This window comes from Doryrhamphus excisus, linkage group LG11 (assembly GCF_037039965.1).
Source record: "Doryrhamphus excisus strain RoL-2023G ecotype Guam linkage group LG11, RoL_Dexc_Guam_v1.1, whole genome shotgun sequence".
NCBI classification, from domain to species: Eukaryota; Metazoa; Chordata; class Actinopteri; order Syngnathiformes; family Syngnathidae; genus Doryrhamphus; species Doryrhamphus excisus.
Window position 1 is genome coordinate 8,749,674 of NC_136367.1, and position 23,735 is coordinate 8,773,408.

General features: G+C 42.4%; 1 protein-coding gene across 8 annotated transcripts in view; it reads right to left on the reverse strand.

The window, feature by feature from the left end:
• The window catches only part of neo1a (neogenin 1a), a 157,152-nt gene that overhangs the window by 22,341 nt on the left and 111,076 nt on the right, over positions 1-23,735 (reverse strand). For 7 of the 8 annotated variants that reach the window (XM_058046023.2, XM_058046021.2, XM_058046027.2 and 4 more), the window contains exons 7-11: positions 23,590-23,710; positions 6,507-6,741; positions 4,607-4,761; positions 2,250-2,398; positions 419-557 (exon numbers count right to left, since the gene is read on the reverse strand). In XM_058046023.2, the coding sequence (XP_057902006.2) occupies positions 419-557; positions 2,250-2,398; positions 4,607-4,761; positions 6,507-6,741; positions 23,590-23,710 (799 nt within the window). The remainder of the gene's footprint in view (positions 1-418; positions 558-2,249; positions 2,399-4,606; positions 4,762-6,506; positions 6,742-23,589; positions 23,711-23,735) is intronic. The other variant, XM_058046025.2, reaches the window with a different exon arrangement.

The window sequence follows — 23,735 nt, forward strand, 5'->3', positions numbered from 1 at the left end:
GGTTGTCACTGCTAATGGTGGTGGTGGTGGTGGGGGGATAGTAATGTAAAAAAAAAACGCAGAAATAGCAGCATACGCTGTACTACCCGCGGAAGACTCCTAGGCCAAAAATGCACTGCTGATAGACAGATACTGTATGACGTGAGAAAACAATGACCTGGATGAAAGACAATATTCACAGGCATAATAGCGAGATAGCTAGACACTTTATATCTATCTATGTAATAACAGCAGTAATAATGGCAGTGCAGGCAAAAGTGATGTTCAATGTCCCGCAGTAAAGGCTGATGATGATGACTGGGTTTGCTTGATGAGGTGGGTAACATGTCTCATTCTCCACTCTCGCTGGATTTTCCCCTTCCACGATGACATGATGAAACCAAACAGACTACAGTTCCAGTTCCCACGATATACTGACCGTCAGACAGCGTGCGGACTGTGATGTCATCAGTGGAGACGCCTGGACCGTGCTTGTTGTTGGCCACCACACGGAAACTGTACTGCGTGTTCTTTTTCAACCCGGTCATGGTGTATGACTGACCGTCAACGTCCACATCCTGGAAGATAGTCAGCCGCATGCAAAAGTTACAAAAAGACACATAGGACAATGTGCAAACTCTAAGTTCAAAATACATGAAACCATAAGTATAACCACAATAGGGTAAGTAGTGTCCCACTTGCATACTGTTATCTTCTCTGCTGCATGAACGTTGGTTAACTAGGACTACATTCACTTCTTAGGTTGTCAAATGCAATCATGTAACCACAGCCATCTAATTGTAAATTATGAATTTAGGTCAGATAATTGTCTACAGTAACTTTACTCTCGCATATACATGAAAAAGAATCTTTAGTGCTGGTTGAGATTTAGTGCCATAGGCCAGGTCCCTGAAGTACTGCACTCCTTTGCAACCCTCTCCACTTCGTAGGTTCGACTGGCTCATCTCAAGCCCTCCGCTCTTGGGAGCTGAGGCATCATTACTCAATGCGCTGGATGGCGTTTCATATATTATCATATTAAAGACTTTTTAATGCCTCACTGCTTGGCATGCCACAACTGCTGGGGCCGACTAATGCAGCACCTCAGCAGCTGGATTGTACTCCTGTGGTCATAGAGGCTACCTGCAGAAGAAGACGCATTTTATAGTGCGGGCTGTAAAATGCACCGCAGTGAGGGTTTTTAGCACCCCCTCTACACAATTTACATCCATCCATCTATATTCTATATTCTATACTGCTTGACTTCATTTGAGCCTACCCCAGCTCACACTGGGCGGCAGGCAGGGGACACCCAGGACTGGTGACCAGCCAATCACAGGAAACACTAAACATTCCTCCAGTTAACCTATGTTTGTGGGATGAGGTAGGAAAACCCACACAAAAACCACGCAAGCATGGCGAGAACATGAAAAAAAAAAACAAAAAACACTGAGATTTTAACCCGGATGTCTGACGCAGATGTGAGGCCCTGGGCACGCTCTACAGTCAATCCCTGCATATTCACAACTCAGCATTTGCAACTAATGTTGGAACTTATTTGATGTCTAATGTCAAACCATTTTGTATTGTTGTGATTATTATTATTGTTAAAATTATTGTTATTTGAATAAAAACTGAAAGAGTACACAAAATGTATTTTATTTGGTGAACCGGGTGTACCTTACTTTGAACGGCACTAAACAGGATGTTCTGTCAGCCATTTTGTCAGTTAAACAGAGAGAAGTAATATTGCTGTTATCATTGAGAAGCTTTGACTCCGCTACAACTAATGTGTAATTGAGGTGCTGGGAAGCCCATGTGCATGCACACTTTCATGAAGTTAAGTTCAAGTTAAGTTACAAGTTAGTGTAAAATAGCATTGTTTTGCATGTATATTCGTGTATAAGTGTTTATTTTGTTTAGTCTGTGTGGTACATTTACATTGTATGTTCCACATATTCTACTTGTGTACTCTTGTTGCTTTATGTTCTGTGAGTAAGTGTGTAAATATCAAGCTAATTCAATGCATTTAAACGATACTTCCATAAACCAATCAGTGTCATATCCAACAGCGCCCCGATCATATACTGTATGAGCTGCTATGGCCTGTTACATATGTACAAATGTATACCACTTGTCACAATTTTCCAATTACCCAAGCCATCAAAACCTCAAAAGGTAAGCACTGAAATTCCAATGCTTACGTTTTTATGTAGTCAAAGAATAATCATTGCCATAAGAGAGCCCAACTGGCAACATGTCTAACTCACCTGTTCATTTCCAAGGCTTTTGTCTGTGTAGTACAACTTATAGGTGAGGATCTCTCCATTGCCCGTCAGGGGTTTATCCCAACTCAGAGCGACGGATGTTGGTGTATTCGATGTCGCTAGCAGGTTTGGGGCCGGGCCGGGCACTTGGACTGATAAAGAAAGGACAGAAATGAACAGGATTTTAAACACTTGAGCTTCTGTGTGAAACTGTATCATCGTGCTAGCCTCCATGTTTACATTCCCGTGTTCTCAGCAATGAAATACCTTAGTATTGAGCTGTGGACTCTTATAGAGCAGCTACACACTAGTTCTTCCAGAATCTGCACCTATTCACCTGTATTTCTTTGGATTTTGTGGTTTCGGTGAAAATGGTCTGTTTTAATGTATTCCACTCCCGGCACGCCCACTCTTGGTGGTGTGGTTGGTCACACTGCTGATTACATAGAAAGACTTTGGTTTGTGTGGCTAACTTTATAGGAGTTGATAAACGGCAATTTATCTTTTAAAAATGTCCGCTTTTAACATCCAGCTATATGTATTACTAATTCCTTATTTCTAAAATCACAAATACTTCAACTTGCTGATATAGTTCATCTTCAAACAGCTAAAATAATACATAAGGCTAAAAATAAGCAATTAGCTAAAAATGTCATCCAATACTTCTCTACAAGAGAGGAGAAATATGATCTCAGGGAAGAAGTACATTTGAAACACTTCTATGCTAGGACTACGTTATGCTAGCCATAGCATTTCAGTATGTGGAATCAAACTATGGAATGGATTGAGTAAGGAAATCAAACAATGCACAACGATGAGCCAATTCAAGAAACAATACAAGCAGTTGATGTTTGCTAAATACAAGGATGAAGAGTCTTGAACCAGTCATGATGTGCTATATATATCACTATATTGACACTTACTATGGTACCCATTATGGCATTGGATGCTCATATCACCTCCTACGAGGTACCAGGTACGTTATTAAAATAAAACAGAAAAAACCCTTAAACTGTATTATGAAAGCAGGAAGTGAACAAATGTAACAGTTACTGATTGTAAAAGTACCAGATGGAGGGGTAGGATTTAATAAGCTTTGCTTCTTCCTACTCCTTTTGGACATGTGGAACTGGGAACTGATTATGGGATGCACTCAATTGGAATCTGATGCATGTTCAATTGAAATAAAACCATGACCATATGTGTTGGATCCCGAATCTGTTCCGGAAGTGAATTCCCAACAATTCCACATGTGGTTTTGAGACATTGTCAGAGAAATAAAAGAAAGCATTGAAAAGAACAATGCTGTCTCATTTTTGTGGGATGGGAAATAAAACGCTGCATTTTAGTTTCAAGTGCCTCCACACGTCCGCACACTTTGGATCGTAAGATTTGCTCGGGCTTTTCCTGACAGGAAGGAGAAGCTGCCATTTGTCAGTGTGCACGGAGGCTGAGAGCCGATGTGTCATGTTAAGCCAGTCTCTGAAGAAGAGCTGGGTTGTGTGCACCCAGGTCAAACATTTAAGCTCCAATTGGAAGAGAAGAGCTCACATGAGACAGATATATAGTGTCCAGGTAAACCCTGCTCGCTATCACCCCCATTGGCGTGGGGGGCGAGGCTCCTGCTGGCACTAAAAGTGCGTTGATCCATCTGTCTGCCCTCTAAACAAGGACAAAGGCAAACAGACTGAATGTGAAAGTGACAGTGAATGAAACGTTGCCAGGAGTGAAGGGACATCAGACGAGTGCAGGGAAATTCCATTCACAAGTCTTTTAGAAACGAAGATAAGAGTATGCAGACACTCCAACACAAAGAGAGAATAAAGCACGGCTAAGTCCCGTCGTTTCTTTATGATTCATAAGTCTGCTCTAGTCTAAACATTTTAATGAGGACCTCGAAAGCCTCGTTTTTGCCGAATGGAGGGATGTTTGTTTTTTTTTGGTCATACTTGTGAACGCAGGGATGAAGGGATGAAGGGATGAAGGGATGAAGCACATTCACAAGAAGACTTCAGAGATGTTTGAATGTAAACAGGAGGCAGCTGAAGAGGAAAGAACTCTCCAATTCTCTGGTGTGCTGTTGGGTGGCCTACCTTAAAAAGGCCAACTGTGTCCGTGTGTTTAGCGGTGGCAGCCTGTTTGAAGCCCGTGTTTGTGCACGGGAGTGAATATTTGTACGGGTGAGGGTTTATTTGCACATTTGTGTGCTTCTTTTGATTGTATCCTGTTTTCCTCCGTGAGGCAGCACAAGCTGGTTTCCAGCAAACCGAGGTGTTTACCGTGCACACAGATGAACTGCATGCCTGTGTGTGTGTGTGTGTGTGTGTGTACATGCCGTTGTAGGTATGCGTTTGTCTCACCTTCAGCCTGGGTGGCCACCTTCAGCCCTGAAGAGCTTTCTCCCTGGCCATTAATGTTGTGGGCCACAACCCTGAAGCGGTATTTGGTGTCTGGCATCAGGTTCTGGATGGTGACCTGCAACTCCCCTGGTCGGCTGGTATTTACAACTCGTTCCCTGACGAGAACACAAATAAACACACTCATACACCATATATTTCCACATGCAATGCCCTCAATTTACAAAGCATATTTTGTTGCTGATAAGTTAACAGTCAGCATTAATTCACAGTCATAACGCAATCCTTCAACCCTGCAAACTTGTCTATGAAGATCTATGAAGTATCAAAACATAGACACTTGTGATCCAGTTTTGAGACCAATTGAAAAACTGCAAGGATTTACATGTTGCACTGTTGGACCTTAAGTACGGGGAGTGGGGCGCCTTGAAAGTAGTAGAAAAGCTGCTAAGGATGGTGCTGCTACCTGTAATAGCTTATCTCACTACCGAGCCACCATATTGGAAGTCCACCATTTCTTGTAGGTTTGTATGCTCCTGGCTTCACAAAGGCCATTCGCCGTCTGGAAATGATGTCAATTTTTGTAAAGCTCTCTTCTCAATTGGATTTACATCAGGGGGACGTACAGGATTGTCGAAAAAAGTGAGGTTATTCCTCTGGAAGTCCATTGTCAGGTGGGCATTGTCCTGTTGAAAAAGCCAGTCATTATCACACAGAAGAGGGCCTTCGGTCACCGAGGATGCCCCCTGCAGTATCTCCACATCGCCATCTGCTGTGGGACACCCCTGCACAACCTGAAGCTCCATCATTCCATTGAAGGATAAAGCCCCCCAGAGCATGATGGTGCCCAACCCCCCCATGGCCACTGTGCTGTGTGAAAAAATTCAGGCAAACAGGCAATTTTGTGTTGTTGAAGGAGACATCTCCTCTCTGCCGTCTGATGGTTATTGGACTCCACTTGGCACCAGTAACAACCTTCATTTGGGCCGAGGGTCGCCCCGTGCTTTGGTGTGACAGCTAATTGGATCCTTCGGCTCAGGAACGGAGACATTTTTAGGGTCTCCTACTTGACTTTTTTTGCTCCATAACCAATTCAGATCCTTGAAGAAATGGAAAATGACTATCTTCCTGCATCCGACGTCAGCAGCAACGACACGGCCAGAGGCCTTGCTTATGAAGCACAACAATCCGACTGCATTCAAATAGAGAAAGCAATTTTGCCTTTGCCATGAAGAGGTCATGACAGTGTGAATACCATACAGAAAATATACATTTTGAAGTAACGTTGATGAACTTTCACTTTAATGGTTGTTTGCAATAAAGTGTTTTTGTCTCACTCCCATTTCTTCTTTTCACATTGACTCCGAACCTCCTTAAGATCAAACAGTGCAACTTTCAACTGATGTTGACATTTTGATCAGGAATGTATGACCTGCCACTTCTAAGCTGCTTCCATTTTAGCCCAGATTCCCCCATAGTTCACGGAGATGTTCAAATCCAGCCAATGTTTTCATAAGCACAACACTCTGGATATTTAATAAAGAAAGAATAAATAAGTCCATAAAGCCCACCATGGCTGATAAGCCTAAAACAGCAAGGGTTGATAGGGTATACTTCATGCACCACTGCTTTTCGTGTGAGGAACTCCACATTGGAATGTAAAACGTAAAACTCACACAACCAAAAGTTAGCATATTCCCACAAGGTCAAGGACAAAACATAGTTTGAGGTGAAATTGTTTGTTCACTTGAATAAAAACCCTTCCTAGCCACAAATTTGGCCAAATGAATTGATGTTAAATGTGATACTTCAGGGTGCCCTGAGACACCCGTGGAGGTTCCCCACAGAGGAGTGGGTAAATTGCTACACTGCGGCCACAACCACAATGTGGACTGTGTATTACCTGCTTGTGCCCTCCTGGCTGTAGAAAACAGAGTAGGTTAGCTCGTCTCCATGTGGTTCAGCTGGCGGGCGCCAGGTAAGCTTGATGAAGCGGGTAGAGACCAGCGAAGCCACGACGTCGCGGGGGGCGGAGGGAGTGGGCCCTGCTTTACCGGCTGTACCTCCGGAGCCTGGCGTTACATGGTCAGTAGTGTTAGGAGTCAGTGAGGGGGGAGGAAGAGGGGGCAGGGCTTCGTCTTGGGGTTCGGGAAAAGGAAGTGGGAAGGAGGGAGAAGGGTAGGGGAATACGGGGAAACAGTGGCAGCAGGGGGGTGGCGTGGGGGGGTGGAGAAGGGAGAAATAGTGTGCAGAAAAGGAGAACAGTTTTGAAGAGAGTGGGAAAGGAGGTGAAATGGAAATGACGGTGAAACGAAAGGAAGGAAGGAAACAAAAACAGAAGAAAAAACAAAATAACAACAACGTAACAAAAAAGACTTTTGGTGTGACAAGGAACAGAAATAAAACAGTTCTACTGCACCCACAAAGCTGACAAAACACAATACAAGGGGAAACTACACATGCAGATCTACTGTACACACTGCTTTCTAATGACATAACATTTATACACATCATTTACACAATTCCTCTCAATTATTGTTTTCCAAAGAAAATTATTCTAATATACACACATATATATAAATACATATCGTCCGTCACCACACTGCCACTCAAACTTTGCGGCACGTATTTAGCGACTTTGTTGGGTAATATGAGTGTGAAAGTGACTATAGGGCTGTTATTTCATGTCCAGAAGGCTCTAATAATGTCAAAAAATATATTTAGACGGTGGTTTTCAATGAAAATATTCCATTTATACAGAAGAAATTCTACTTCACATTTCAACATTTGGTACCGAACCAATTAGCTGTGATAAAGGAGGGATCACTAAGTGATAATGTACCATAGAATCCATGTGCATGTTCTGGTACAGCAGACAAAGGTTCATGACGAAAGGCTGTGTACTCCTTTGAGACACAGCAGATGATGTTTTCAAACACTTATCCATCTCATTCCACAGCCTGGCTGCAGAAAGTGCTTCTAAACTGACAAGGGTTTCGGAGGAGAAGAGGAGGTGGGGAGAACAATCTGTGGCAAGACGCAGCGAGCTCTGCTTTCCATTTGCTTGGCAAGTGGGCGAAACAAAACCATATGGAAAGGAATGTCAATGCGTATGACATTTCCATTTTGTGTGCGGGTCCAGGGAAGTGACGGGGCAAAGCATAAATACAGCAAAGTAGCATGTCAAGTGGAGCGTCTGTTATTACTGGAATGAATGCGTCAAGTTCCAAGCGGCTGCCGGTGTATTTATCTGTCACACCGCTAGGATGAAACCACTAATTTGCCTTTCAATGTTTCGTTATCAATTCAGATGTCCGCTTGGAGCCAGATGAAAGATGTGCACTTACAGTATTTTCTAACGCGTGGTAACCTGCACAAGAGGACTCGTATGCACACAGCGAATGACAAACAGGATCAGTCTGATACATCTCTACACAAACTAATAAGAGATCTTCCATGGAGTGTAACTACAGCCACAATCATGAGCCTCATTAATATGACACTGCAGGCATCTCACACAGAGTCAAATCCTTATCCTTAGTGTACAAAAACATTTGCATTTGGCTCTTCGGTTCACTCTAAGGAGGTGTTATCCAGGTGTAGATCTTTCTGTGTTTGCCTATGCTGGTGTTTCCCCTACATTCCTTTATTATTGTGGCCCGCCACAAATTGATTTGGTGCTACCTGTTCGCTGTCACACATTAGACACATGATAATGGGACTGTCTGAGTACGTACTAGCTTGTCGTTACAACTCCGTACAGTAAATGCATCATACTCTGCTTCTTCAAGGGGACCTATTATGCTTATTTTTAGGCCCTTTATATTGAGTTGCATACCCCTGTAGAGCAGCTACACACAATAACCCACAAAGAAAGGTTTCTAGATCTTCCAGAATCCACACCTATTCCAGCTGCTTTTCATTGGCTTTGCAAAATGGTCTGTTTTAATTTATTGCAACCGAGACCCGCCTCTGGGCACGCACACTGCGCTGTGATTGGTCATACTCCCACGCCCCTGATTTAGTTCAAAGAGAAGTAAAATAAGTCTGTGAACAGACATCAGTGAACTTGTAATTTGCATGCATGTAGGGAAGACCTTCACACTGCACACTCTATAATGCTACACAGACAACAGCTTACTTACACCAAATAATCACAGTTAGGACAAATAGAATAAACTTGCTACTTGCAGCTAAAGTAATGTTAGAAAGGCATCAGGCTAGTCCAGCTTTGCCCATGTTCACAAAAAAGTCCCATATTTCTCTCTTGTTGGTCAGGAATCTGCAACTCCGACCACTTCTGCCTGTTAGTTCAAACCTCAACATAAGAAAATCCGGCTCACTGTGATGTCTGAAACTGGGCGTTCACAGCTACTTTCAGGGATCACTTCCAAACACGCAAACCTCATCATCTGATCTATTTTGGCACAATTTAACACAATAATTCAACATTCTAACATTTTTAGTTTTGCATCCATGTTTGACATAAAAGGAATAATAAAGGTTTTGATGACAATCTGACCACCATCAACATGTTTTCTTAAACAAATACGCCAAAGGTGAAGCAGAGCCTGGTGGGATAGACTAAGACGCTAGATGTTTCCATCGTAACGCGTTGTCTGCAGGTACAGTGAAGAAAATAAGTATTTGAACACCCTGCTATTTTGCTATTTCTCCCACTTAGAAATCATGGAGGGGTCTGAAATTTTCATCGTAGGTGCATGTCCACTGTGAGAGAGATAAACTAAAAAGAAAAATCCAGAAATCACAATGCATGATTTTTTAACAATTTATTTGTGTGATACAGCTGCAAATAAGTATTTGAACACCTGAGAAAATGAATGTTAATATTTGGTACAGTAGCCTTTGTTTGCTATTACAGAGGTCAAACGTTTCCTGTAGTTTTTCACCAGGTTTGCACACACTGCAGGAGGGATCTTGGCCCACTCCTCCACACAGATCTTCTCTAGATCAGTCAGGTTTCTGGGCTGTCGCTGAGAAACACGGAGTTTGAGCTCCCTCCAAAGATTTTCGATTGGGTTCAGGTCTGGAGACTGGCTGGGCCATGCTAGAACCTTGATATGCTTCTTACGGAGCCACTCCTTGGTTTTCCTGGCTGTGTGCTTCGGGTCGTTGTCGTGTTGGAAGACCCAGCCACGACCCATCTTCAATGCTCTGACAGAGGGAAGGAGGTTGTTCCCCAAAATCTCACAATACACGGCCCCAGTCATCCTCTCTTTAATGCAGTGCACTCGTCCTGTCCCATGTGCAGAAAAACACCCCCAAAGCATGATGCTACCACCCCCATGCTTCACAGTAGGGATGGTGTTCTTCGGATTGTACTCTTCATTCTTCTTCCTCCAAACACGCTTATTGGAATTATGACCAAAAAGTTATATTTTGGTCTCATCTGACCATAAAACTTTCTCCCATGACTCCTCTGTATCATCCAAATGGTCATATGCAAACTTAAGACGGGCCTTGACATGTGCTGGTTTAAGCAGGGGAACCTTTCGTGCCATGCATGATTTCACATCATGACGTCTTAGTGTATTACCTACAGTAACCTTGGAAACGGTGGTCCCAGCTCTTTTCAGGTCATTGACCAAGTCCTGTCGTGTAGTTCTGGGCTGATTCCTCACCTTTCTTAGAATCATTGAGACCCCACGAGGTGATATCTTGCATGGGGCTCCACTCCGATTGAGATTGACCGTCATGTTTAGCTTCTTCCATTTTCTAATGATAGCTCCAACAGTGGACCTTTTTTCACCAAGCTGCTTGGTAATTGCTCCGTAGCCCTTTCGAGCCTTGTGGAGGTGTACAATTTTGTCTCTGGTGTCTTTGGACAGCTCTTTGGTCTTCGCCATGTTACAAGTTAAAGTCTTACTGATTGTATGGGGTGGACAGGTGTCTTTATGCAGCTAACGACCTCAAACAGGTGCATCTGATTCAGGATGATACATGGAGTGCAGGTGGACTTCTAATGGGCAGACTAACAGGTCTTTCAGGGTCAGAATTCTAGATGATACACAGGTGTTCAAATACTTATTTGCAGCTGTATCACACAAATAAATTGTTAAAAAAATCATGCATTGTGATTTCTGGATTTTTCTTTTTAGTTTATCTCTCTCACAGTGGACATGCACCTACGATGAAAATTTCAGACCCCTCCATGATTTCTAAGTGGGAGAAATAGCAAAATAGCAGGGTGTTCAAATACTTATTTTCTTCACTGTAATTGACTTGCAGCAGAGTATCCAGTCCTTCTCTGTCCAATCTGTCTTGTACATGCAAGCCTGGGGATGTTACAGTAAGGGGATGTCAGCCTCCTACCGCCATCACCAAGCTCTATTCATAGCTGATTAATTGTGTCATTAGTCTCTGTGCCCGAGGTAATGAATAGCCGATATTAAGGCTTAATGAAGAAGGTTACTTTAGATCTGCATAATATGGGCTACCAATACATAATACAGTCCAGACAAAGACAGGCATAGTAAAGCATTTGTCTTAATATTCAACTGAGAAATGTGCTGTATGTGGAATTAACAAGAACGCTGTTAGCTGAGAAGAGCCTATTCTCCATTCCAATTAGTGAAGCATTGACAGCAAGTGGGGGGGTTAGATGCCTTGCTGAGAGTGTTTACATATGGTGAACCTGTGGACCTTTGTCCAGTAGCATTCTTCAGCACTCATCCACAGGTAGCATTCTTCAGCATTCATCCACAGGTAGCATTCCTTACCACTCATCCACAGGTAGCATTCCTCAGCACTCATCCACAGGTAGCATTCCCCAGCACTCATCCACAGGTAGCATTCCCCAGCACTCATCCACAGGTAGCATTCCTCAGCACTCATCCACAGGTAGCATTCCTCACCACTCAACCACATGTAGCATTCCTCACCACTCATCCACAGGTAGCATTCATTCCTCACCACTCATCCACAGGTAGCATTCCTCACCACTCATCCACATGTAGCATTCCTCACCACTCATCCACAGGTAGCATTCATTCCTCACCACTCATCCACATGTAGCATTCCTCACCACTCATCCACATGTAGCATTCATTCCTCACCACTCATCCACATGTAGCATTCATTCCTCACCACTCATCCACAGGTAGCATTCCTCACCACTCATCCACAGGTAGCATTCCTCACCACTCATCCACAGGTAGCATTCCTCACCACTCATCCACAGGTAGCATTCCTCACCACTCATCCACAGGTAGCATTCCTCACCACTCATCCACAGGTAGCATTCCTCACCACTCATCCACAGGTAGCATTCATTCCTCACCACTCATCCACAGGTAGCATTCATTCCTCACCACTCATCCACAGGTAGCATTCCTCACCACTCATCTAAAGGTAGCATTCATTCCTCACCACTCATCCACATGTAGCATTCCTCACCACTCATCCACAGGTAGCATTCATTCCTCACCACTCATCCACAGGTAGCATTCCTCACCACTCATCTAAAGGTAGCATTCCTCACCACTCATCCACATGTAGCATTCCTCACCACTCATCCACAGGTAGCATTCCTCACCACTCATCCACAGGTAGCATTCCTCAGCACTCATCCACAGGTAGCATTCCTCACCACTCATCCACAGCTGCTGCTGTAAGCTGAAAGAAGCTCCCCTAAATTTGGACGACACCTGTTTGCCCAAACTCTTTGAGATATATTGTAATAGCTTTGTTAGCGCTCCCAGGGACTCCTGTCTATAGCTGATAGAAAAAATAGTGCCGTAAAATAAAGAGAATGACAGTTTCAGATAGTATCCAGACACAATTAAGCTCTTCACAACTTTTAAATTGTGTTTCTAACTGTTTCTCCCAGGAGGTGTGACTCCTGGCGCTTAACTTTAAGTAGTTCATCAAATGGTCTGAGCGCACAGATAAGAGTCAGGCTCAGGCTAAAATTCTGCCCTAAAAGAAGGCATTCATTTCTGCCAGGAGAAACAGTCCTGAGACTGCTGATGAAGTGTAGCAGGCTATGCCAGGTTCTTACAAAAAAAAAAAAACAACAACACGATTTTCCGAGGATAAGCTGCCATTTGTAATTGTCTTTGCTAATGGGCAGCACATCGGAAACAGCTCCAGCACGATGCTAATGGTCCATTACAGACTCATTTACTTTGATTTGACAGAAAAAGAATGAGCAACGTAGTCAAAAGCCTGATCTGCAGGTTTTACACAAGTAACAAGCTCACTGGCAGACCTCTTTGTTTGAGTCATGGCAATGCTTGCATGCTTGTGCTTCAGGAAACTCATCAGGGAGAAGAATAAGTTCCCTCTGTGCAAAGATAAAAAAAGATGAGGGTTCACTTCGGTAGAAGTGTACAACAACAAACAGTAATTGCTTTAATGGTTCCGAGGTAAATGTTGTGGAAAATTATTGGCAGCTGGGAGCGACTCGGGACGACGATGGCTCTTTTTCCCCACAGCTCACTTTCACAAGTGTCAAGATGAGAAAACATGACGAGTCATGATATCTGAGCTGCTCTGCAAGGTGCTGCCCAAACGAAATTGGACCACAAAAAAAAGTTAATGCTTCAAGTGAAGATGAAAGATTGGCTAACAAAGCACATTTTTGGTTCTTTGTGGTTCCTCTCAAGGAAAATTCAGTTTTCCGTTGCCACGTGCCTCACCAAAATGTCATGTTTTCTTCCTTGGGTTTGTGCACCACCTCGCCACAAAGTTCCATGAAGTCATGGAGCTAAAGGCTAAACCCGTGCTCGAGGCAACTGGAAGGTGGAAACAGTAAATGAAGCAGGAGTCAAAATGGGACTCAAAACAGCCAAAAATCTGAATAATTAATTGGTAGCTACCATCACTCCACAAAAACATTTATTAACAATGTTAATTAATGTAATATTTTCCATACTTGGAGCATAGGAAGCATGTTTATGACTTAGGACTAAATATGGTTTTTAGTAGGCGCGCTCCGATCATTCGGTATCAGCAGATCTCGATACGGGGCTCTTTCACATTTTTACATTTAAAAACATAAACATCCTTTGATTTCAGCCTCTCAAATATGATTTTTTTTAACATTTCCTTTGTCATCTATAAAAGCAGACCTATTATCTTTGTATTTAGGATATTTACACACATCAGCTTTGACTTTGGAAAACATTGATGTGGTCCGTTTGGGGCCTAACGATGAATTCAAACACCAAGTTTCAAATTAATCAATTCCAAAATGTTATTGTTATTTGCAGCTCGAGATAAGAAGATGAAATATTGTTAAGTCAGTGGAATGTCAATGAGGCAGGTTGCTTTTTATGGAAAAACAGCAACTCTTCTTCTCTCTTGGGCTGGCTCTAACTCGCAGGCAAACACCGCTGCCACCTACAGGCCAACCCCAGGATCACAGCTTAGATCCACACACACAATACTACTGTCGCTGCAATATCAGATGGAAAAAAGATCTTTATTACTACCCTTTCCCCTTTATGTCTGCAGTCAAAGTTACAAGTAGATGATTTGAATTCCATGTTGGATAAGTGGGTTCCACTCTACTACCAAAGTACAACATAGTACAGACGTAATAGGATTACTCATATGGTGGTGCAGACAAAGTGACCCCCCTGCTGATAAATCAACACATACAGGAAGGGGCTGTATTTGTTTCCACGAAGGTCTATTTTTCAAGCCGCAATTAGGACAGCTGTCTCTCTGAAATCCATCAGCCACGTCCTGTTATTTAGAGCCTCTTTTCCAACGTACGTAACTACAGAGCAATAATTCAAGGGAACCCAGGGTAGTCGGGTCTATTTACATTAGACTCCCAGGAATTGACTCTAGGGTAATATGCTTATTATATAAAAAGTGACAACCAATATCCAACAACGCTAAACAAAAGGGGACATGTTGAGTAGCATTAACTTTCTACACAGACTGAAAAACCCTGGAGGAACCAAAGAGGAGCATTACTGGGTTTGAAAGTGATGACTGTAATAGAAGGTAGATGGTGCATTCATAATTAATCATGAATACATTCAGCATCCCTCCACATGTGCACAGCGATGGACCATGCCCCCCCCCATGCTTGCTTACTGCTTAGCTCCCTCGATCCAACAATGCTGTCTCATCACACATGTGCACGCATGCACGCATGCACACACACACACACACACCGCCTCCAAAACGATGCAATATCATGAAGATCCTCCCCGGGCATGTAAATGAAGATGTACAGATATGGTAAACAATGTAAACGCCACAGGCTGTCTGGGAGAGGAAAGTCAAGCCTCTTGGGCTCATCTTTCAAGCGCATCAAAACATCCAATGATGCTGCACATCTCTGGAGATGCCTGAAAACATACTTCTTCTTTGCTCTCAGTGGCGTTCGTACCTCGGAGCTACACAAATACAACCACACATTTCCAGGGAAGCTGCACAATCACGCCCTAATTTCTTCTTATTGCTGCCAAGGAAGTAACATTTATTTGTGTTGTTTATTTTTTTATTTCTTTTCACACTTCTAAATATTGTAGACCATCAGGTAAGAGAACTTCATGAGATTTCCAAGAGATTTTTGGAATTTCTCAGCACGTCACAACTTCAGGAAGTCAATGTCTGCCAACTTGTCGAGCGACCGGTGACCACTGCTCCGTATCGTCAACAGCCAGAAAGTGTCTTTCGGATATAAGAATTGTGTATCAAAACTGGACTACAGCAGCAATGGGAGGATTTTGGTGTTTTTCTAAAGACCTAAATCACGGCCACTGGTCCTTTGCTCTCACCAGTTCTTGGCCAGGTGTTTTGTGTGAGAGGCTGGATTCTCCACTTTTCATTCAACTACCGTATTTTCTGGACTATAACTTGCCCTGGAGTATAAGACGCACAAGGCCAAAAATGCATAATTAGGCAGAAAAAAAAATGTTGCACTGGAATACAAGTCGCATTTTTTGTGAGTAATTTATTTGACAAACTACTTGACCAAAACAGCCATTATGTCAGTAAGTCAAGTTCTAACATACACAATAGACTATTGGGTTTATTGAGTCATCATCATTTGCAGGATTTCTATATACACCTATATATCTATACAATATTTTCTGGACTATATGTTACTCCGGAGTAAAAGTCCCACAAGGCCAATAATGCATAATTAGGTAGAAAAAAAACATACATAAGTCACACTGGAGTACACGTTGCATTTTTTGTGGGTAATTTATTTGACAAACTACTTGACCAAAACAGACATTACGTCAGTAAGTCAAGTTGTAACATTAATAAAAGACTAGACAACAGGCTGAATAGGTGTAAGATATGCTAACACAATGGTTATTCAGCTACACCAAAAATAAACATGAACACAAAAGGTGTCCAGTGTTTATGGAACATAAACAGTTTGAAGTACAGTAACTGTTTTGTTTTCTTCATGGCAGTAAGTAGCCTGCGCTTTATGCCAGTCCCTAACAAGTTTAACAAGTTTCTCACTCCAAACTTTCTCTCTGCTGCTCCATTACTGTTTTCAGCTGCTAATTTCACTACTTGCAGCTTGTAGTCTGCAGAATATATTTTCTTTTGGGGGGCCTTTGTATTCTGTCCTTTTCATATATTTTTCATGTATAAGTCGCAGGAACAGCCAACCTATGAAAAAAATGCGACTTATAGTGCGGAAAATCCGGTACATGAGATTTTTTGCTACTGTTTATTCATGACTGGATTAAAGGTTGAGGAGCCCCCCCCCCCCCCCCCCCCCCCCCCCCACACACAGCTCTGAGTGGTAGGAGCTGACAAACATCTAACATCGTCTGTGTTTATAAACCTGTAACATTTCATGTATAAAGTCAGCGTGGCTGAACAAGCATGAATGGGCTGAAAAGGTCAAATTGAACGTTTCCAGAAGTGTGTGGAGCTGCAGCAGCCATGGGAGCCCTGCTAACAAACAGTCCATCTAATCTGACTTGCACCGATAAAGTGGCCACCCTGGGTGAGCTCTACTGAGAAGCGGTAATCACACTCCGCCAGCAAAGCAGCGGGCCACTCGGCCCACTATTCTACTTTTAGCTTATGGAAAGTGGGAGGGACCCGTGGAGAGAGGGGCTGGGTGCTAAGTGGAAAAAATAGGAGCCGCTGGCAGGGGTCAGCTGCCTCCAGCGAAGGGAAGGGTGTGCAGGGAAAAAAGGTGTTATGTCAAAAAGTACTTTTAATTACCACACCCAGAGGGCCGAGCATTTCCAAAATGTCAGCTGGGCATCTCAAACAACTGCATGTTGGAGGACGGTGTTGTATGGTAATCAGGGCAGGTGTTCCAGTTGAAAGGAATAAAACAGCCTGCATACAGGCGTGTTCTCCCAAGCATGAACTGGTGTTTATAACAAGACTGACCTTCAAAAAACAGCACTGACGCAGGTACCCAAAGCTATTTCAGTCCTATTTTCCCCTTCCAAGGCAAAACAACTGCAAAATTGGCACCCGTAACATTTCACAGTTAGCACTTAGCTGACAGTCCGTTTACCAATGAAGCAAAGCTCTTCTCCACGCTTCAATGAATACACATTGAAATGTTTGCCTGGGAAAGCGTCCGCTTTAAATCGCTGAAAGTCGAACACAAGGCAGGGTGTCCTCAGACAACTATTTGGTAGCGACTGATCAACACGCATGCATACTCGGACAACTATTTGGTAGCGACTGATCAACACGCATGCATACTCGGACAACTATTTGGTAGCGACTGATCAACACGCATGCATACTCAGACAACTATTTGGTAGCGACTGATCAACACGCATGCATACTCATCACAGACATGATGTGGAATTATGACATCTTTACTTTAAGGCTGAATGAAAACCATATTTAACTTAGCATTTCATATTCATATTCAGCAGGCTTTGCAACACTCGTTTTGTTGCTATTTATGATCCTCTCCTAATGCTGCTAGTTGCCCAGTGAGTTGTTGAGTAACAACTTGCCATTTGTTGATGAGTTCGTCATTTGACTGAAATGTGATTCTGGACTGATTACAACATGAGGCAGTTTTATCGGATAGGTAACCTTCCCAAACTGCAGTGCTTGACTGTATATGGTTACCAAAATACGGCACTAGTTCCACTGTATACTACAACCCAATGACATGTCATTCAAACTGGCTATTTTCATGATTGCACAAGAAGATACTGACGTTTGTTGGTGTTGTGGTACCAATGACGAGCTATAAAAGCTGTGACTGGACGTCCCAGAAGCCATGACATATTCACACTGGTGTCTGGTGTTTAAGTTACATTTTCCATGGCTTCTCATGGCGTGCATCGTGTTCACACATGGTGCTGGCAGTGCGACACGTTTGCTCCCGTTGGCCCGGCAGTGACCCTGCTAGCAGATGATGGAGTGCACAGTATTCCTAAAGGAGGACTGAGCCTTTATCCGGTGCTAGTCAAGCTGAGGAAAGGGTCTTTGGGTCTATTATCACGTCTGTATTTGATGAGCAAATAAGAGTGGTGAGCCAAAGCAGGGGCGTGCCTTCCCATCTGCTTCATGTGTCTTTAGAAAAGATTTTTAATGCCTTGTTTTGCTAGGTATGGTTTGTTAACATTTCATCTTTCTAAGTTCATAATTAAGTCCTTCTTTAGCCTCTTTTGCAGCTTATGGTGAAGCATCACAATGGCGAAGACCTCCTCCTAAAAAGTACCTTATCTTTCAGTTAAGACGCTAGTTACAATGCACACATTCGTATGAAAGGAAATAATGTTGAATTAGTCAAATCAGTAATGATTTTGACCACAGTGACATTTAGATATTTTCTCCCACGGGGAAGTGGATATTATTATTATTATTATTATATTGTTGTCATTGTAATATGTCTTGTCCTACAAACACTATTTGTGTGTTGTTGTTTAATGAACGTTATCTATTGGCCAGGGCCCCTTGGCCAACAGCATCCATCCTAAATACATTAAAAACGTGCGGTTAATCCACGTGATCGGTCGTTCAGAATTAGATTGTTATGTGTTTATTTTATTGAAAGCTCATGTTGGATTTCATTTTGAGTTTTGCATAAATTTTCTGGGCTCTGGGAACGCTGGAGGGTGCAGCTTAGAGGGAGCATTGTCTCTTGGCCAAAGTGGGCTGGGATAGGCTCCTGCATATCTCTGTGACTCTTGTGTGGAGAAGCAGCAAGGAAAATGAATGAATATTATTATTATTATTGTTGTACCTGTTGAAAGATGTTTTAAACCTGCAATAAAAGCCTGCTGCCTTGGCGATCAAAACTGGTGCTTGTCTCTTGAACAATTACTGATATGTAGTGATCAATATAGATGATCAGTCGTAGTTTAATGCGACTTCTGAATTCCTTGTATTTGTATTTTACTTCCTTTAGCCATATATACGCCTGACAAGGCATACTACTACTACAGACTACTGAAGCTGTGATATTTGAACAGCGATATGTCAAAAGAAGACAGTAACCCTCATTGATCGTAGCCAATTGATTGCAGACCCCACCGAGAGAAGTGAATTTCCACAAAGTAGAATTCCTTACTCATAAATAGTACATTTTTGTAGTTAGCGCATAGGAAACCTGCTATAGCTTCCAAATACGTTTTGAAGCGTGACGTGGCCAAGTATTACAGCCCACCAGCTGTATTGAAAACATAGATTTAAAGTGCCATTGCCGACTACTGCTCATGGCTTTTCCAACTGGTCCTTTCCATCAGAGGACGCCATCAGAATAGCCTGCTGTACATTCAACCATATGGTACCAAAATAACTCCAATAATCGGCTCTGTTCTCAAAGCAGGAGTGGTCCGTGTGGAAATTAGTGATTGCAGTACAGCAACAGGTTTAATATTTCATTTTTTGCCACAGTGCAGATTAATCACCCCCAAAGGAGATTGAGCATTTGTATTTTAGCCATCGATCCATTACTTCTCTGTCACGATATACTGCAGTATATAAGAAATAATGGAGGGAGGGACGGAGAGAAGACAGGCAGTAATGGGGCATTTCCATTGATCTGGAGGAGTCTGCTCTTTCTTTGTGTTGCCAGGGCCAGCATTGGAGGAGGATGAACTAATGCTATCATCATCATGGGATAAGGAATGGAAGGAGGGAGGCATGCAGTAAACGGGGATTTAACGTAGTGGACCATCTTTATGCCATCATAAAACAACCCGAGTCTTCTATCTAACCTGCTGTGTCACAGAAACAACAGCATTTTTGTACATTTCATCCATCTCAATGTAATAAACTTGTAACAGATGCAGTTTGAGAGCTTGAAGCTTAAACATCCAAACAAGATTATTTTGCTCTCTAGAGACAGTCGGCTTGATCACTGGAAGGCAAAATGTCACAGCATAATTTATGGAAGCTCTGGGACAGAATAGGCTCACAGAGAAGACCAGCTCGGGCAGCCATATTTCCATCGCTGAAAGTGCATCTCAGAAAAGTGGTGCCACTCCTTGTTTGTTTATCATTGTTAACCGCAGATGTTCATATTTTTAAACCTAATCTTTTGGTGTGTCTTTATTCATTCATTCATTTTCTACCGCTTATCCTCACGAGGGTCGCGGGGGTGCTGGAGCCTTTTTTATCACAAACATCCCTCTTGTTAGCATGGAAGCAGGAAGCAGAAGTAGCCTATCAGTGAAAATGAAGTGTCGTGTGTTAACTGGATTAATTGGATTTGCATTGTTTGTTATGGGAAAAATATATTTGGTTAGAGTACGTTTCAGTTTGAGTCGGCCCTCACGGAACGGCTTTATGATGCTAACCAAGGTTCCACTGCATTGCAATCATCAGATAAGGTTCACCAGTGCTGCATTAATGCACGCCTGCCCCAATGCTGAATGAGCATGTCTGTTTTGGATTTCCATAAACGAAGCAAAACAAGTACAGAAAAAGAAGTACACTGCAAACTGTGAACATACGGTAAACTTCTGTGCCATTTGATCACATTTGGATTTTGTACTGTCGATGGAAATCATGCTAATGAGTGCTTTGTGTAACCTCAAAGTTAAAAAACATGAGCCGTTTCCTGGCCAAGCTGAAACTGACAACTGCCAGGATATCATGTAACAACACTTGACATAATTATGTGGCTGGAAAAGTTTGCACACTACAGCGGCCACCCTTTATATAGCAGCAGCTGAGAAAACTTCCCTCCCATCATCCTGACGACAGCAACAAGGGTGGGCAGCCCAAATGATCAGCAGGGTGCCATCATGAGGCTGTTAGTGTTTTTACTAATTGACAAAAGGACGTGTCAACGAGCAGACGATGCAACTTGGATGAATTTCAGCTCCTCTGTATGAAGGTTTCCATTTCATTGCATGTTAGGACAATTTAACTATTTGTGCCACTCAGTCTTCAACTTCTTTTGTATCCCACCTAAGACACACTTCACGGTGATTACCGTAATAAGCACCACTCATAAGACAACCGGTCTGAAAATGGCAACTTTACAAGGAACATTACAGAGCACCTCCTCTGCCTCCGTGAAACAACGTAATTAGATCCCTCCATGTCTGCTTTTGGAATTTGGTTGTCAATTAACTCACATCTGTTTGCAACTAGGTGACTCATATTCCACTTAGACCCCCGTCTGAATTCTATTTTGGATCTCCTTTGAAGGCTGCATATTTGTACTGGGGACAACTTCTTGTCATTTCAGAAAACCAAACGTGTCTCCTATAAGTAAGCTCTACTTGTGTGCTCAGCTTCATTTCTACAAAGAACTGCAAACACACTGAACAAATGCTGACAGCTTTGTCCATCCTGAATGTCCACCGAGTAGAATAATGAGTGGATGTACCTTTGACTGTGGCTGGCAGCATAAAGATGGATATTAGCCAAGGAGCCAAGGAGGGTGTTCAGTGGAATGTCACGCTTCAAAGGGACCCTAGCCGACATTTGCAACATTGCAAGTCTTATGGATGTTTAAAACGTGTTTAAAACCGTGTTATCCGGTTTCAATCATGAGGTTGCTGTGTTTTAAATGACCCGGTCAGGTTGTTTTCTTGAAATATCTTTGTAATTAAAAATTGTTATCATTTCATATTCCAGGTATTCCTCAAAAAACATGTTTTTGATATCATGCCGTTCACATTTTTAACTTACCTTTTATACATTTTAAGAATTTTTTGTTTTTGTGTTACTACCCCAACCTTCCATAAGTGGGTCAAAAAAGACCCGCATGCATTTTCTATGGAATCCAATAGGAACCTTTGATTCTTATCAACTTTGGCTGTCAGGAATAAATTAACTGTAGACCACACAGACTATATCAGAAGTGTCACCCCTCAGGAAGATTATTTTACACATGAAGTGCCAATACATGTAAGTATTATCTTCATATGATATTGTGTGTGTCCTTCATGACTGTTAGTATTATCAACTAATTAGCCTACTTTATAACAAGCTGACACTAGCTGGCTAACATTACTATATGTATTGTTGGGCATACTTTATCAATAGCTAACACTAGCACAGTTTTTGTAAAATATAATATGCAGTATAGGTATTACACCTGTCTGAGATACTGTCAATCTGGAATACTATAGCATTGGCATAGTCAAGTATGCTATAGCATTATTCCAAAATGGAATTAAAAACACATTGATTCTCATATGGGTCATTTTTGACCCACTTATGGAAGAATGTAGGGTCCGGTCACTCATGCATCGAAGGGTTAAGTTAACCTGGCTTTCATTTTTATGCCATTTGTAAACAGTCAGGTACAAGCACTTTGAGATTTTCCAAGAGATTTTTTGGGGAATTTCTCGGGTCCAAACTTTAGGTGGTCCACTGTGTGTAGCATTTTCTCTGAAGAATTGTATATTTAGCCAGGAGTACAGCAGCAATGCAGTTTTTTTGTTTTCTGCGGGACAAAAGACCTCCTTCACGGTCATGCTCCTCTGCTCTCACCACCTCAGGACCAGTTTGCTTGCATTTATATCAGATTTTTTAAATACTATTTGCTTTAAAGAACATTTCCAACAAGCGGTACAGTTCAGCTTAGTGTGACACTGTACTGTGTGGATGGTAATACATCCAAATAACTGTAATAAGCAGCAATTTATAGAAAAAGATGGATGTACTTCATTACTGTACTACAATGCTCTTCCTTCCAAACAACCACAGTCACCTTATGGTGATGTTGAAGGGTTTTTTCGCAGATAGGATGCTTTTTTTAGGGACAGTTTCATTGTTATCTGGTCCACGGTCATCAAGGAGCAAATGAGCTTGAATAGTCCATCACATTTCTGCTCATATTGAGAGGCAGGAACATCTTAAAACATTTTCCATGAACCTCGGCTTTAGAGCTTTACAGTCTAGTGTGGCCGTGTCCAACAGACTACGCTGACTGTGGCCCTTCAGATGCTATCACCTCATCAGTCCATATTTAGACAAACGTTGGATTTTTTTGTGATGAAGTTTTGCAAGTTCTGTTCGTTTGCCCTTGGTCCCATCTGGTAAAAGAAAATCCCACAGGTTTCACATCCTAGTCACGGCACAGATGATCACAGACTGGAAAATGCTCAGCTGCATGATGGGTAATAAAGTCCCAAGAGTCCAAATGCAGTGGCTAACACCCAACATCTTTATGGTGTGACAGTCCGCATTGGCATGGTTCCATAAGAACCATAAGTTCCATAAGTCTATTGTGTTTTCTTGGTGAGATGCTTTCAGTGAATGAGCATTACTCCCTATTGTGATGTGGACTATATTCTTATCTGTATTGTTTCCTTGAATGTGTCAAACTATACTATAGAGTATACTACTACAACCAATACAAATATATGCAACTGTTTTGCTAGAAAATGTGGCCACAATGTTCAAGGATTGTTCATCCGATTGATTCCTTGGTAGCTGCTTTATCTGACCAAAACCGATCCGATGTGATTAATCGAGTCCTACACGGCACCATTCTTTCGTTTACTGAAGTGCTGCATTCATTTTTGGTTATTATCTTTGTAACCGGGAATCAAATGGAGCATGAACTGTGGTGAGTTGCGTACCGTGATCCAAGATGATGAGTTGTGCGCTGGACTGAATGTTTCCCGCATCATTTTCTGCGAGGCACTGGTAGAACCCCTCGTCAGACTTGACCAGGCCGAGAACCTGAAGGTTGTGCTCCTTCTACACAATGTACAGAAACAGACAC